Below are 15,599 nucleotides of genomic sequence, written 5' to 3'. Positions count from 1 at the left end.
GCGGCACACAATAAAGATATGCCCTCTCACACGTTTTGCAAGGCCAGAAAGCAGGATACTCGCATTCCACATTTCTCGCGACACACTGCTGACACTTCAACTTCTGAATAGGTCCTGACGGCACTCCAAAGGATGTTTTGTCTCCTCCAGCGACTGAATCTGTCCGGGCGCCTTTGACGCCTGCTGGAGTTGACGCATTGTTGGAAGAAATTATAGCGTCTAGCTTGCGTTTGTAGCTCACCAATTCCGGTGCGAGGGTTCTTCGTGCGACTGAATCTGTCTGAGGGCTTTTGACGCCTGCTGGAGCTGACGCATTGTTGGAAGAAATTATAGCGTCTAGCTTGCGTTTGTAGCTCACCAATTCCGGTGCGAGTGTTTTTCGTCCCTTGTTTGCAGTCGATGCGAGGCTTGGTCCTGCTTGGGCTTGCGCATTACCCGCCGAAGAAGAATCTGCCTTCAAAGACCCATCTTGCCCTGCTAGACCAAAGTCTGTGTTCATAAATTCCTCCCATTCCGAGTCCGTGAATGGTGCAGCTGGAATGTCTCGGTTGCTCGCTTCCTCCTAGGCTTGCGCATTACCCGCCGAAGAAGAATCTGCCTTCAAAGACCCATCTTGCCCTGCTAGACCAAAGTCTGTGTTCATAAATTCCTCCCATTCCGAGTCCGTGAATGGTGCAGCCGGAATGTCTCGGTTGCTCGCTTCCTCCTAGGCTTGCGCATTACCCGCCGAAGAAGAATCTGCCTTCAAAGACCCATCTTGCCCTGCTAGACCAAAATCTGTGTTCATGAATTCCTCCCATTCCGGGTCCGTGAATGGTGCAGCTGGAATCTGTCGGTTGCTCGCTTCGCCCTGATGTTCCTCAGCGCCTGAGTCGAAACCCATAACCAAATCGAGGCCTGAACTTCCGTCCTACGCTAGTCCAAACAAATTCGAGTCCTCCTCTGGAACTTGCTGCTCGTCTGAGGTGTTCCGAGCCTGCTGATTGCTTGCCTCTCTTCGTTGTTCGTCTATGCCTGTGTGGAAACGCAGGGACGAATCTGCAACGGAAACTCCCTTCTGCGCTTGTCCAAACAGATTCGGAGCCACATCCGAGATTTTTCGTGCGTCTGATATCTCATGACCATACTGGCTCTCTGATGTGCCGGCAGTGTAATTTGGGAAGATACTGTCGGAAGGGTCCAAGCTGGGGTTGCTCCAAGGAGGAGCTTGGCCGACGGGAAAGTTCCAATACTGTGCAGAGGTCATATGGTCGTGGAGAGGTCTTTCATTTGTACCCTGAGCCGGCAGAGACTTCAGAGATTGCTTGTGAGATGTTGGATGTCGGCGAGTCAGCGGCGGGAAGTCCGGGATCCGTAATGGTCTGCCTGGCGGACCAACGGTGTCAGGCGGCGGCCACAGCATCTGCGATTTCCCCTTCTACAGTGAATCGGTCATGCAAGAAGGTGTCGACCATTGCCCCTGCCGTCCTTTCGGCGACCATGTCACGTAAAGACTGCTCTTATTAGGGGGTTGGTAGTACACTTTGACATCACTTCCATCGACCACGGCTGCCAATGGTGACTTTTCTGCGACCTGTACACGTTAGCAGATGCTTCGAATGTGAGTCGGAAGACGGTCTCCTGGAACTTCGCGTACCTGAAGATGCTGATCATCCAGGCTCCCTCTTTCCCAGCCGCCCTCGCCGTCGGATTTGATCTCGCACAGGTATGAATGCTCGTTAAAGTAGTAGATTCGCCACTGCAATCACCAAGTCATTAATTCTGTTCGGCCGGATATTCATGTTGAAAGGGTAAGACTTACCATCTCGGCCCCATCATTCTCGTCGGTATAGTCAATGGTGGCGAGTCGTGGATCACGCGCTCTGACCAGAACAGGTCTGTTGTCGATTCTGGGCGCAGTGAGGATGTACTTCTCGTTGCTCTCGGCGCGATCCTTCTCCGTCCCAGCCGGCGCAGTATAGACACAGATATACCGATCGCGGTTGATCCAGACTATGTTGGCTGCATTCCCAACCATGACGGCCACAGCGTGTGTGGGTGTCACACCATCATTACGCGGCGGCGGATTCCGGGAAGCCATGATTTCTAGAGGCTTCGGCTCGTTGTGCGATTCGGCTGAGATAGAATATTGTGATTCTTATGTAGCTGCACTGTGAGATAAGCGCGGGTGGCTACGGTATGATGTAGAAGTTCAGAGAACGCGGGTTGCGGCGGGAGTTGAGATGTCGGGTTTGCAACGACTACGTCCATGCGGAAAGTGCGATATGAGTGCTTATATCCTTCGCGAGTAGCGCAGCGTGAAAGTGTGGTAGCGACAACGTGCCAACGTGGTTCCAACGAGTGGCAGCCACGAAGGCTTGGCAAAAACCGACATCGGCCGGCACGCCTTACATAATGTTCCGGCTGCGTCACGATAAGAACTCTGGTATGGCATAGCAATGGCAATGTGAGAAGCGACGTGATGCAGTGGGATTCTAAGAGGAGCATATAGAGCTGATCTCGATCTGACAGCGATTGGCTGAACTAGGAAGTGTTGTAGACCACTATCGCGTTCCAAGACTGGCAGCTTGCAATGTATTTGTTTTGATTACTAATCGTATATATATCTCAACTACCGAGGCTAGTAAACTTCGATAGCTAAAGGCTCTTAGACTCTATAACTATAGGCCTAGGTATCTTTATATTATATATAATATAGCTATTTATAAGGTTCTAGGAATACGATACTAGTTTTAGAGAATATTATAATTTTAGTTTCTATATATATCTATACCCTAGTTTATAAAGGAAAATTTACTAATCTTACAATTCTGAATTATAGTTATGCTTTTTTAAGTTATATAGTAGTTTATTCTAGCTATAGTATATAGTTTAGTAGGGCTTAATATAAGTACTAGTATCTAAGTAGTAGTTCGCTACTAGTCTAGACGCGCGCTATTAATTCCCTTAGACTCTTAATTAGTAGGCTTTAAATATTTAGTTAGAAAATTAAATATATCTATAGCAAATACTAAGTACTACTTAGCTAGTTACTATAGTAAGAGAGAATAGAACTTTAGCTATATACTAAAATAGCGATTTAGACTTCTAACTTTAGTAGTAAATTTACTAGTAGTAAAAGTTATTAAACTTAGCTTAAAATATATAAATAAAACTTAATTATTTAGGCTATATATAGAATATATACTAAAAGAATAGATATACTACCTTAGTAGAGGCCTAGATATATTATATATAACCCCTAATTACTAGTAGCTATCCTCTAGCTAGTAAGTCTAGTAGTATAATTCTTAGAGATTAATAGCTTTAAGCTATACTATCTAGCTATTATAGATTTAGCTATTATACTAGTTATTTCTATTACTCGTCCCCCGATAAATTATATAGTTTAAAGTATAGAATACTAATTAAAATTACTAACTTCGAAATAGAGATAGTTCGATTAGTAGAGGTCGATTAACGGTTCGACTAATAGTTCGATTAATAGTTTAATTAATAGTTTAATTAATAGTTTAATTAATAGTTTAATTAATAGTTTGATTAATAGTTTAATAAATAGTTTGATTAATAGTTTGATTAATAGTTTAATTAATAGTTTAATTAATAGTTTAATTAATAGCTTGATTAATAGTTTAATTAGTAGTTTAATTAATAGTTTAATTAATAGTTTAATTAATAGTTTGATTAATAGTTTGATTAATAGTTTAATTAATAGCTTGATTAATAGTTTAATTAGTAGTTTAATTAATAGTCTAATTAATAGTTTGACCAACCGTTTAATTAGTAGTTTAATTAGTAGTTTAATCAATAGTTTAATTAGTAGTTTAATTAGTAGTTTTAGTTTAATAGAAATTTTAATTAGTATTTTACTAGTAGCTAGTCCCCCGATAAATTATATAATTTAAAGTATATAGTACTAAATTACTAACTTCTAAATAGAGATAGGTCGATTAGTAGGTCGATTAGTAGGTCGATTAGTAGATCGATTAGCAGTTCAATTAGTAGTTTAGCTAGCAGTTCGATTAGTATTTTAATTACTAGTAACGGTTTAATTTAAAATTTCGTTAGTAGTTTAAGAAGTAGTTTAACTAGTAGCTTAACTAGTAGTTTAATTAGTCGTTTTATTAGTAATTATATAAATAGCTTAATTAACTATTTAATTAATAGTTTAATTAGTAGTTCGATTACTAGTTTCAGTTTAACGAAAATTTTAATTAGTATTTTATTAGTAGTTTCTTTAATAGTTTTATTAGTAGTTTTATTAATAGTTTTATTAGTAGTTTTGTTAATAGTTTTGTTTCTAGTTTAGTTAGTAGTCTTAGTACTTTAATTAGTAGTCCTATTCGTAGGCTAGCTCGTAGTCTTAGTAGTTTTACTAGTAGTTTTATTAGTAGTTCTATTAACAGTTTTATTAGTAGTTTTATTAATAGTCCTATTAGTAGTTTTACTAATAGTTTTACTATTAGTGCTATTTGAGTTATTAGTTTTATTATTAGTTTTATTATTAGTTCTATTATTAGGTTTACTAATAGTTTAGCTAAGAGTTTATCTAATAGTCTATCTAATAGTTTACCTAATAGTTTAATTAATAGGTTTGTTAATAGTTTTCTTAATACCTAGTCCTACTAATAGTCTAATAGTCTAAAGTTACTAGTAGCTCTACTAATAGCTTTATTAAAATTAATAGTACTATTAGTAATCTTACTAATATTTTCGCTACGGGGACCTTTATACTAGTCGATAGGCTTTATATTTAGTAGGATATAGCTATATCTAGGTCTTTAGTATACGTTAAGCTCCTACTAAATTTTTATTAGCGTATTACGCTTATATCCGGGATTCGTTAAGCGCTTTCGATTTACGTTCTATGCTAAAATCCGGGGTAAGTCAAATTTCCCTTTAATATTTGTTTCGATTGACGTTCTACGCTAAAATCCGGGGTAAGTCAAATTTCCCTTCAATCTTTGATTGCATATTACTTCTGCGAAATTTCTTAGCCAATCATTTCGGTCTTGGCGGACAACTTGGATTTTCGCGGGCGGTGGCCGCGGTGTCTAGATTGGCAGCTGCGCTGCCAATAATAGCCTGTGCAGCCAGGCGAATCGCGAATACTTCGGGACTGCAGGCGCTTAACATTAAATACTGCAGATGGCTTCAGCTACACCGACCAAACCGACGTTGTCTATAGTTTTTGGTATGCTGAGCACCCTACCCCTCCCTCCAAACGTAAGGAATGGTCCATACATGGGAAGGCGGTTGTGATTACAGGTGGCGGCTCCGACATTGGGAAAAGCTTGACTCGCGCCTTCGCCGTTGCTGGACCTTCTCAAATTACCGTCTTGGGAAGAGCAGAAAATGTGTTGGAAGCGACTAAGCAGGAGATCGAAGCCCAGGATGAGGAAGTGACAATCAGCGTCCACGTTGCAGATCGGACGCTGCCGATCTTGCATCAATCGCAAAGGCTGCTTCCCTCATAGGTCGTTGGGATGTTCTGGTGTTCAACGCGGGCTATCTCTCTGACATCAAGCCGCTCATGGAATCGGATCCGGTGGAGTGGTGGAAATGATTCGAGGTGAGATTGCGTCGTGAAGCTATCGCGCAAAAGCTTTGTGCTCATGCATAGCACAGGTCAACGTGAGAGGGCTGCTCAATCTCACACAAACGTTCTTGCCCAGCCGGAGACCGCAAGCTACTCTGATCGGTGTCAGCGCAGGTTCCATTCGGGTTGAGGCCAGGTCCGCTGAATGGTCGTCGTAAAATTCCAGCAAGTTCGCCGGCATAAAGATGCTGGAGAGTGCGGCTGCTGAGATGCCGGATGTGCACGTTGTGAGTATGCATCCCAGCCTCGGTAAGTCCAGGTCTCGTCAGCAAGAACGATATGTTCTGCTCATACTCGCGGTCGAATCTGATATGGCAGCCAAAAAGCAATGCCTGGCAAAACCGAAGCACCCGAACCGGACAATTTCGAGCTTCCATCTCATTTCGCTGTCTGGCTCTGCAGGTGCATCGCCGATGCTGAGTGCTGATATATGTCTCATCTATCCGGTGTAATTGGGATGTCGATGAGCTGCAGGCGAAGAAGGCAGAGATTGAAGCTTCTCTGTTACTGACGGCGAATTGCATCGGATAGCCCTACTCTCCGTAGATGCATGTCATACTCAGTCCTCCATCTCCACATCATCCACAGCCTTGCGCTTCTTGCTTTTCTTCTCCGCGCCATCCTCGCTCTTCCGCTTCTTCTTTTTCTTCTTCTCTCCATCCTCTTGAGGCGCCTCGAAGGCCTCTTCCCTTTTCTTCTTGCGCTCCTCCATCTTCTCCTTCATAGCCTCTTCGCGACGCTCCTTCTTCGCGCGCTCCTTTGCAGCGTTGTTCAAGAAGTATTCTCCACTCTCGATCTGCAGATCAACCTTGCTCTTTTCTTGTGCTGGTGGGAATGGCGTGTAGACCTTCTTGCTCTTGTCGGTGACGTTGAACGGCTTTCTGCGCTTGGCCAAGTTGCGCTTCTTGAAGTGAGGCAGGAAGCGCTCCCAATTTTCATTCTTCAGCTCGGGATCCTTTGCCAGCTCGCGCTTGATCATGAGCTCTTTGATGTGGTAGATGGGGTGGATATTGGCCATGCAGTCCTCCACCACGCGCCGCACCTCTTTTAAATTTTTGTATCCGCCCATGACTGACACCGTATTTCCCTGCACAAGGATGTATGTCTGGGTGAGCAGTTCCAGGGCTTTGAGTGTGCTGCCGTTGGGACCAAGAATACGTTGCCGTCGCTTGACGAATCGCTCTTTATTCCGCACCATGCCACGGATTTTGATGACATCGCAGGCCATTCCATCCTCGAGAATCTTCAGGGCCTGCGGTGTAGGCACACTTCGAGCTAGAAGCTTGATCAAGTCGCGGGCGTTCAGGATGGCGGCGGGATCGAATGTCTTTCGCGTTGTCTTTACAGTCATGCTGCCCTCAACCAAGTCGAGCGTGCATGCGATTCCATGCTTCTCCAGCTGTTTGGTGATCGTTGGCCAGGAAGACTTCAGATACTGCTCTCGATATTTGGGGAAAAGAGTCGCGAAGGACGATTCCTCGCTGAATGTGCCGCCGGCATTTTGATCGGGCGTGAAGGCTTCTTCCTTCCATTTGTCGATGTCGTCCGTATCCCACGGCTTGTCCTTCTTGTACGTTGAAGGCATCTTGCCCGTCTAGCCTGTGAGATGTGGATTGTCGCGAGGCAGATGTTGACTCGCCAGAATTTCCAGAAAGAAAGTCGACATCGGCATTTCGGCTGCCGATACCGATGCCGATGCCATGGATCGTCTTAAGATGGGGTCAGAGAAAGTCAAACACATGGCCTACGCCTACACATGCTCATAACGATGATTTGCGTTCGATCAATGATACGTGGTATTGGCGTCTTATCGCGCTCGCCGCTATCAAGTTCCTGGGCTCAATCCGACCGAGGCGAGGGATGATACTATTTCCAACGCGAACGCTCTGCATCAAATACGGTCCGCTGCGACATCTTCCAGAGGCATCCACGATCGAGTTCATCGCGCGTAACACTTCTATTCCGGTCCCAAAAATCTATTGCGCGTTCACTCACAATGGCTGGACATATATCGTAATGCAAAGAGTCCGCGGCGAATGCCTTACATATAGCTGGAAGTCGAGATCGGCGGAGTCTCAGGCAACGATCCTACAACAGCTGAAGCAAATGATAGACAGTATGCGTCGTATCACACCACCCTCTCTCCAGCAATTGCCAATGCTCATGGCGGTATGCTGTGGGACTGTCGACTACCGGGAAAGTCCCTAACCTTTGGACCATTCGACAGCATCGGTTCTTTCCACCAGTATCTTCGAGGTGGCATAAAGTCTCAGTCCAGCGAATACCCGGTGGCCATCAACGAACTGGTACAACTTCATAGTCGAGAATGGCCCCCTCCCGTGTTCACTCATGGCGATTTGAGCAGTCTTAACATTCTGGCAGAAGGCGATACAATCACTGGCATTGTAGATTGGGAAACCGCTGGCTGGTATCCTCAGTACTGGGGATACACAACAGCATGCCAAGTGAACTTTCGTAACGCTTTTTGGCGTGCAGAAATCGAGAAATTTTTGGAGCCATGGCCCGAGGAACTGGAAATGGAGAAGCTAGAATAAGACAGACCTTTTTCGGAGACGTGTGACGCCTTCGATTCTATGTGCGAGAAACATAACTGGTTCATGGCCCCTTTCTGTGTCCACAGTATTACCCATCAATCACGGGATAGTCTCTGTGCCTTTAAGCGGGTCGTATGTGGAGGGCTTGCTTATGTCGAAAGATCTCCTTCCGTCAAAGCGATGGTCATGTCTCTTTCTCTCCATGTAGGCCATTGCTGTATTCCTTACCTTGGTCCAGTCAAGCTGACAAGTGCCCATAGCCCTTCCATCTTCCTCAAGGCGCTTGAGCGCTTCAATCACCCAATATACACGCATCGTATCAAATACGCCTTTTTAGCCTTAAGTCCAAATGTTGCCCTTTGGTGTCTCCGGGACACAGATCGATACGTGCTCTTTCCATCGAGGCGTCTCTATTCTTGCTGTCGGGCTAACCCGAGGTTGAAATCGAATGCTCACAGCGGTTTGACTGAGGTGTGCATTCGCAAGGCGGTTATTTGTAACGGTATGATGTAAGCCTTGCCAAACAAAGCAAGGGGCCATGGGGAGATAGCCCCACCATCATGGAGGCATATCATAGGCATCCGCATTTCTTGAATTTATAACGACACGTCTGGTCTCATATCCGTTTCTTATTCACATGTCTCTACGACTGCAGCCAGAATTGAGCTATCCGGAGCGATTGGCGACCTTCGACGGCTACTGGGACGATGCGGAAGCATCCGCCAGACAACTTGCCGCCACTGGCCATGTCTACGATCGACCTCCACTCGAAGCACTAGAAGAGGGATCCAGATGTATCTCATGCGCAGCATTTGCTCCACGTGTTGCCAGTGTCAGGATACTCGAAGGTCCCGTTGGAGATAATGTTACCGGCTTCGAACGCCACCCAGCTAGAGGCTTCAATCTCCATCACCCACAATGCACATACCTTCAGTCCAGAATCCCATTGGAAGTCCGCGTCGAGTCTGCAGGAACAGGCGCTCAATTCGTTGATCTGAGAAGCAAATTTGAGAGAATGTCGACGTATCAGCCTCCAGACTCTCAAGAGCAAAGTGCTACCACAGCGGCAGTCCAAACGTGCTCTTTCTTCACTCTGCCCACAGAGCTACGACTACAGATATACTCATACGTCATGCCCAAGTTAGACGCGGAAACCAAAATAGTGCCTCTAAATTATTCAGGACGCATTCTTACGGAGGTTGCCTATAGGAAAATAGGTCCTCGAGATGCCACCAAGACAAACTTGCTGGCCACCTGCCACGCAATCTACGATGAAGCGATAGAGATGATCTTCTCTAATATCACATACCGCTTTGCGACAAGCAAGGAGCTATACATTTTCCTTCGACGAATTGGTCACCGTGGCCGTCAATTGCTCCAGTCGGTCGACCTTGTGTGTGGTTGTCGGGAGGACGCCATTACCCTCGCTCTGCTAGCTTCGTGCCCGAAATTGCAGAGTATTACACTCAGATTCTCAAGGCCATGGCTCACGTATCAGTCGGCGCCTATCTGGGTCTTGGATGGCGTCGCATGCCTTCTTCAACTGAGTGGACTGCACGAGGTCAGACTCGAGCAGGCTTATAGCAGCAAACCATATTTGTCGTCGGCGTCCAAGGATGGTCAGATCGTGGAGAGAGAATTGAAGAGGCCGCGGGGCGCAAAAGGAGGCATTAGATGGGTTAACGGCATGATTGACATGTGACTGAAAATGGTCTGATTGGCGTGGACGAAAAAAAGGAGGCGTCGCAATCATGTGGCTGCTGATGATCGGGCTCAATCTGACTGCGCAGGTCGCCCATTCTGGATGATATGATGCCGAGCGAGTTCCACTTCAATAATCGCTTCAAGTGCCTCATGCTGGCTCCTCAGCCTGGTGTCCCTCGACCTGACGCTGACTCTTGCTGGCTCACAGGTAATCACACTTTCATAAGAAGCCATCAGTACCTAGACCAGAGATGGCGACTCTGGCCCAGTTGAATGAATGCCGCCGACATATTCAGCATCTTCGAGATCTACTCAACAAGCAGCTACGCGGATCTACACCTCCGATTCGAAGCTGGCTACAACAAGAACATGCAAATGCCATAACACTCAACCCGGACCTCAAAGCAACACGACTACTTCTACGCCAAGTCCGCCGATGACCAAGTCTTAGCCATAAAGTCTTAACCCAAAGACTTCATGAAATCCTCGGACGCAAGCTTTCACCATACTCACTGGTGCGATCAACCGTCACGGACTCGGCGATCAATAAGAATCAGGCCGAAAGCTCGGCCATGATAACAATTACGGCCGCCATCTATCTGCCTTTACGTCTCACGACAAGCGTCTCCGGTACGAAGATCAGAGAACTTAGCTAGTCAACTCCCTCCGTGGTGGATGGTGCTCGTGGCAATCGCGTCGGCTGCGTTTCTATTGTACCTGTTCACGAGAGATAGCGGACTAGACAAGAAAAGCCGGTCTCAATGAATTCGTACTAAGCCTAGCATCAAGCTTTACGACAATGACAACGAGGAGCGAGAATGAAGATAAAGCGTCCACATCCATGTCTTTCTATATAAACGAGTGTGATATCCCCTAAAGAAAGAGCATATCCCAAGTTGGAAAAAATCAAGAACCATGAATCCAAAACACTTTTCATTTGATTTCGAAACCAGCTGCTCCACGCATTAGTACAATCGATAGACCGATCCACAAGTATCTGGACGTCCAGCAGAATCCTCCGCGCGGGCCCCCTCATCCCTAGCTGGTTGATGCTGTCGATGATTTTATTATTTTGAGATGGTTCAGTAGCGGTGTCCAAAAGGTAGGATGATTGGCGTTTGATGGTGCTTGGGCGAAGCCGCGAGGGCGAGGGCAAAGATTACGGGATACGTTGTAGCGATTGTTGTGCTGTGGGAGGGAGAGATGTGTTGGATAGCTCGAATGCTGGTGTTCTGGAGATACCTTGTCATCTGTTGCATCGACCAAGCGATTTATGTACTGCTCACTCGCCATGGCGACGGAAGTGTCTAAGCAGCCCGAACATGTTTAATAACTGGTATTGCCAAATGCCCGGCTAACACTCCTTACGGCCCTACCATCTATCCAGTCTGTAGGAATGTTTTCATTGCAACAGCTCTACGTGCTGTCACCGAAGCATTTCCAAGTTCACACAAGCACCATGAGTTCGTGTTGGCTCTAGATTATTGTCCTGTAAGGACTTAGGATAGTTATTTCAAGCTGCATCACCAAACCCTCAGCCAGAACAGACGCGAGGCAAATCGCTTGCGGTGAAGAAATTCAGGCCTATTAAAAGAAGGCATGCTAAGAGACGGCATTGACGAAACACCAACAAGGTAGACATATGCCGCTCATACCTTACCGTGACACATGCCTGTTCCACCATAATAATTGCTTTGATAGAAATATCGGGTTGAGTTACCGATGGATGGACGGGCGTCCCGGTCATGTTTCTGACTGATCACAATATCCCGCTGCCTTTAACCAGCGCCCGGAGTTCGAGACCAGCGTCGGTTTGTATTGAACTCCACCGGCGTGGTCGTTGGCTCGAATTGAACTTATCATTGCTTGGCTTGGACAGTGCGAGTTCCTCCGATTCCGTATGGCCCTTTACACAAAAGGGTCTTGGACAACAAGATTGAATTCTACTACCGCGAAAGCCTCAGACACCGTCATCGAAGCAAGTCCATGCTAAACTATCTCTCGTATGCAATTAAGTACGAATCAATCGTCCCATACCGAGTCCGCGAAACGCCGCATGCTCAGAGCCGCTAATTGCAAATTCATCTGTCGTTCGTCTCTTCGTCTCAATATAACCTCATGACAATCATAAGTTTCTGCCGTCTTCGTCATCAGGGTGCTCAGCGTCTTCGAAAAATCAACCTCTCATTTCCCTTTCTTTGATCAAAGATCATTATACCCCAAAACCCTCTTCGGCAACCCGCGATCCGCAACAGCCCAAGTCCACGCCCGTCCCGCCTCTCCAAACCACAGACTCTCCGGTGCAGAACTCTTCTCCAGCATTCCATCCTTCTCCATACTCTTCATCTCATGACCAGTCGTATACGTCAGAAAGTGTTCAAACTCCTTATCCTCTAACGCCAGCGCATTCCCAGAAATTCCATGACATAAACAAGGTTCTTTCGTCAGTAACCCTCTCTCTAATATACATTCTCGACCTTTGGTAATGGCTTTGGTGATGCGATCTTGGAGGGCTGGGGAGAAGAATTCTTTGATCGACTCCAAAGAAGCTACGACGCCTGGTGCTCCGTGACAGATTTGAACGAGACGGTCGCGTTCGGGAGGCACGCTGGAGGGGAAATTTCCGGATTCGGGGTATTGGTATGTGAGTAAGACGGCGAGTTCGGCTTCGAGTTTCTCGGCGTATTTTTTGGGATCTGTGAGGACGATTTGGGTTATGATTCCCATGGCGCCGTGTACGGCTCCGATGTAAGTCTTCCCTCTCCATTTCCAGGGTCGTGGGGAGTCGAGGATAGCTTCCACCACGTCGTCTTGGTTGTCGGTTATGATCTGGAGGGTCTTGGGGTCGTCCATGAAACTTGCTTTTACCATGCGGAGCAAGTAGAGGTAGCCTGCTCTTCCGTATAATAGTTCATTCTCTGTGCCTTCTTCGAGGACTTCTGCCGAGTAATCGCAGAGGTTGTTGACCATGTCTACGTCTTTGCTTGAAGCTGCGCCGATGGCGAGGAGGGAGAGAATGTCGTCGGTGATGCCGCATTTCCCTACGCTAGGTCCCGGGTACGAGGTTATGTTGTCTTGGGCATGCTTCAGGTAGGCTGCACTCCATGTTCCTAGGGCGTGGCCTTCGATGACCATGTCTGGGTACATTTGTTGTAGGACGAGGAAAACGTAGGCGACTGAGACGGGACCTTTGAATAGGCCGCCGCCGGGCTTGACAGAGGCTGGAGGGTGGTCGGTTACGAGGCGTGTGAGTGAGGCTTCGAGCTGGCGGCGAGGGTCTGTATAGTGGCATAGTCAGCCAAGCGTCGCGTGTCTGGTCTCTGGATGAGATTGTAGTACCTCGCCGTGCCAACGGCGCATCGTTCTTGAAGTATCGCGGCGGCATCTTGCAGCCAATGTTTGAATGTCAAGGCCGAGCAGTCGAGATCGAGATGCAAGATGCAAGATCACAGCCGCATCACTTCTGGCCGGTTGTCCACCATTCCACCACCAGCACCAGATAGACAGCGCAACACGTCCACAAAAGTGTTTTCTGTGCTCCGCATGCGCGTCGGTGAGATGTCGGTGAGCTGTGGTGCAGAGCGCAAACTTCTGGAAGTGATCGCTGCCTCACATGAGTGTGTCAAACAAGGTGATCCTGGTATGCGATCAGAAGTGACGTCGGCGCGAGAACGGACTCAACTCCGGCACTTTTCACAGGCTCGGAGATCATTCACTTGGTACCTACAATTGGCTTCGTAGATCTACAGCGTGTCGCTGCAGGATTCGACAGGGTCTATACGCTTATAGAGCCAGGGAAGGCATGCGTGCAATGGTGCCCCAAATTCGTTCTCGTCATTATTATATCCCATCTACAGCAGTACAGAGCCAGCAAGTACTAGTGCGATATTTCCTTTCTCGTAGCCACCCACCCACTCGTTGCGGTATCCTGTATCGTGATCCATTCAATGCACCAAACTCCTTTTCTGTGCAGTATTCGAGCCCAAAGAAGCTTCGGACTGCCTCTACCTGATCCGGTCGAGACGGGCACGGTTGACAGCAATCTGGTCATCGACCTTGTCAGTCTTGCCAATGATGCGGTCGATATGCTTGTTCTGGCTGTCGATCTCGTCGCCCATGGCCTTTCCAAGCTGGTTCAACGTACGCGCTCCACGGTGGATGGCTTCTAAATTGTCGTCTATTTCATTCTCCATCTCATCGTCTTCGGAGTCTGCCTCGAACTGGTACTTGGCTCTGTCGGCGAGATTGCGGTTGGCATTTGCACGCACAACATTGCCATTAAGGTCACGTTGCTGCTGCTGTTGACGAGCGGCCGAGCTGTAAGCTTCAGACCGTGTAGCATCAGCTTGCCGTCGCTCTGCTTGGTGTTTCTCCAAAGCAATTGCGTTCGCCGCCTCCTCGCGCTTCCTAGCGGTGAAGGGGTTCGCAACGTGCACAGCAAACATGGACCTATTCAACGTCTTCAACTCGCGGGCTTTTTCCTCAGCAAGCCGGTTCTGATTAGACGCCATGTCGAGGTTGCGTTCGGTGTTGTGAATTCGTTCTCCTTGTGCTCCTAGTCTTGCAAGCGTCTCTCGACCTGTGGCTTCTGCCTGCTCTGCAATCCTTCGTGCATTGCGGGTAGAAGCGACGTCTTGCTGTTTGATGAATCTGATCTCCTGCTTTGCTGCCTGGACATCCTCTTCTTCCTGCTCCTCTGCTGTCAACTCACGGGCGGGACCTGCGCCATAACCGCCAGAAGTTTCACTAGAGCCGTACCCGCCAGCATTACTGTAGCTATTGTCTCCACCAGACTCTTGTGCGGCGTACAGGTCAGAAGGCTTGTTCGCCGCTCTCTGCGCTGCATCGCCAAACAAAGCATTCCTGCCAGCATCTGTGCCCATTGTCTCATTGCTGTTCGTTCTTCCAAGTCCACCATATCCACCTGCCCTCGACTGTGAAGGCCCCGAGGATGTGCCATATGGATCTGATCCATAGCCACCATACTGTGCCTGCTCCTGTCTATATCTGGCTTGTGGAGCACCTCCATAACCACCTTGTGGAACCGGGCTCTTCTCGTAGCGGCTCGGGGTTGGTCCGTTGCCATACGCCGGGGGAGCAGTACTCTGGCTGCTTATGCTCAGGTTGCCCATGCTACTTGTGGGAGGTTGTGACGAGTGCAGGCTGGCGCTGCTCTTCATGTACGGGTCATTCTGGGCCTGGTTCGCATATGGATTGCTGCCGCCTTGGGTGGCATAAGGATTGCCGCTCGACTGTGCCGGCACGGCATAGGGATTGTTCGAAGCAGGAGCTGGCGAGCCTGATTTTGGCGCTTTGGAGCGACTGCCGAACAGCGACTTCTTCTGCGAGTCGAGGTCGCCGTCTTTGTCGGATTTCTTGAGTCCGAAGGGCATTGTGGTGGTTTCGACGCTGCAAAGTTTGGGTTGGAGGTTTGTTGTTGTAGAAAGGAAGGGTAGCGACTGCGAATGTGGTGGAGTTGGTCGGAGTTTCAGATGTCGATCAGGAGAGGAGTAGTAAGTTATCGGTGGAGGGGAGGGGGATGTTGGACGTGGTCGTGTGCGCTGAAAGTGTGGCTAAGGCTTTGAGGTGGAGTGGACCCTTGTCAGAAGCCGCCAAGCCATTGGGCTGGAGCACAAAGACAGCTTTCTGTCCAACTTCCAGGCATCAGAATAATTGCGATATGTCCGAGCCTCGTTGTGCTTAAAATATGCCCCCCTTTGTGAAGCTGTGAAGTGGAAGCT

The 15,599-nt window shown here is 47.7% G+C and overlaps 8 protein-coding genes across 8 annotated transcripts; 3 read left to right on the top strand and 5 right to left on the bottom strand.

The window, feature by feature from the left end:
* Nucleotides 1–735: 735 nt before the first annotated feature.
* MYCFIDRAFT_204924 (uncharacterized protein) lies at nucleotides 736–1,478 on the bottom strand. Its single transcript, XM_007932190.1, has one exon. The coding sequence runs from the start codon at nucleotides 1,400–1,402 to the stop codon at nucleotides 911–913; it is 492 nt and encodes a 163-aa protein (XP_007930381.1). The 5' UTR covers nucleotides 1,403–1,478; the 3' UTR covers nucleotides 736–910.
* On the bottom strand, nucleotides 736–2,080 carry MYCFIDRAFT_216539 (uncharacterized protein; the record flags this gene model as incomplete). Its single annotated transcript, XM_007932189.1, has 3 exons — nucleotides 736–1,573; nucleotides 1,637–1,738; nucleotides 1,802–2,080. The coding sequence occupies 3 exons, from the start codon at nucleotides 2,078–2,080 to the stop codon at nucleotides 1,418–1,420; spliced, it is 537 nt and encodes a 178-aa protein (XP_007930380.1). The 3' UTR covers nucleotides 736–1,417.
* A 3,124-nt stretch (nucleotides 2,081–5,204) lies between these two features.
* Nucleotides 5,205–5,477, top strand: MYCFIDRAFT_143521 (uncharacterized protein; the record flags this gene model as incomplete). The annotated part of the gene is made up of 1 exon (XM_007932188.1): nucleotides 5,205–5,477. A coding segment is annotated over one exon (273 nt), but the record flags the coding sequence as incomplete, so codon positions are not given.
* Nucleotides 5,478–5,805: 328 nt separating this feature from the next.
* Nucleotides 5,806–7,184, bottom strand: MYCFIDRAFT_156958 (uncharacterized protein; the record flags this gene model as incomplete). Its single annotated transcript, XM_007932187.1, has 1 exon — nucleotides 5,806–7,184. The coding sequence occupies one exon, from the start codon at nucleotides 7,182–7,184 to the stop codon at nucleotides 6,159–6,161; it is 1,026 nt and encodes a 341-aa protein (XP_007930378.1). The 3' UTR covers nucleotides 5,806–6,158.
* A 528-nt stretch (nucleotides 7,185–7,712) lies between these two features.
* MYCFIDRAFT_204921 (uncharacterized protein) lies at nucleotides 7,713–8,760 on the top strand. Its single transcript, XM_007932186.1, has 2 exons — nucleotides 7,713–8,358; nucleotides 8,415–8,760. Exon 1 carries the CDS (start codon nucleotides 7,771–7,773, stop codon nucleotides 8,152–8,154), a length of 384 nt encoding a protein of 127 aa, XP_007930377.1. The 5' UTR covers nucleotides 7,713–7,770; the 3' UTR covers nucleotides 8,155–8,358; nucleotides 8,415–8,760.
* Nucleotides 8,761–8,791: 31 nt separating this feature from the next.
* On the top strand, nucleotides 8,792–9,590 carry MYCFIDRAFT_178296 (uncharacterized protein; the record flags this gene model as incomplete). The annotated part of the gene is made up of 3 exons (XM_007932185.1): nucleotides 8,792–9,352; nucleotides 9,392–9,534; nucleotides 9,566–9,590. 3 exons carry the CDS (start codon nucleotides 8,792–8,794, stop codon nucleotides 9,588–9,590), a joined length of 729 nt encoding a protein of 242 aa, XP_007930376.1.
* A 2,470-nt stretch (nucleotides 9,591–12,060) lies between these two features.
* On the bottom strand, nucleotides 12,061–13,243 carry MYCFIDRAFT_81207 (uncharacterized protein; the record flags this gene model as incomplete). The annotated part of the gene is made up of 2 exons (XM_007932184.1): nucleotides 12,061–13,136; nucleotides 13,198–13,243. 2 exons carry the CDS (start codon nucleotides 13,241–13,243, stop codon nucleotides 12,061–12,063), a joined length of 1,122 nt encoding a protein of 373 aa, XP_007930375.1.
* Nucleotides 13,244–13,862: 619 nt separating this feature from the next.
* MYCFIDRAFT_216536 (uncharacterized protein) lies at nucleotides 13,863–15,382 on the bottom strand (the record flags this gene model as incomplete). The annotated part of the gene is made up of 1 exon (XM_007932183.1): nucleotides 13,863–15,382. Exon 1 carries the CDS (start codon nucleotides 15,249–15,251, stop codon nucleotides 13,863–13,865), a length of 1,389 nt encoding a protein of 462 aa, XP_007930374.1. The 5' UTR covers nucleotides 15,252–15,382.
* Nucleotides 15,383–15,599: the final 217 nt, after the last annotated feature.

The sequence above is a fragment of the Pseudocercospora fijiensis genome (genome assembly GCF_000340215.1).
Source record: "Pseudocercospora fijiensis CIRAD86 unplaced genomic scaffold MYCFIscaffold_8, whole genome shotgun sequence".
Lineage (NCBI taxonomy): Eukaryota > Fungi > Ascomycota > Dothideomycetes > Mycosphaerellales > Mycosphaerellaceae > Pseudocercospora > Pseudocercospora fijiensis.
Note: the sequence above shows the minus strand (reverse complement) of the source record. Positions and strands in the feature narration are given on the sequence as shown.

Bases quoted from the DNA above. Each gene is read 5' to 3' on its own strand.
- MYCFIDRAFT_204924 (XM_007932190.1), bottom strand. From the start codon at position 1,402: ATGCTGTGGCCGCCGCCTGACACCGTTGGTCCGCCAGGCAGACCATTA.
- MYCFIDRAFT_204921 (XM_007932186.1), top strand. From the start codon at position 7,771: ATGCTGTGGGACTGTCGACTACCGGGAAAGTCCCTAACCTTTGGACCA.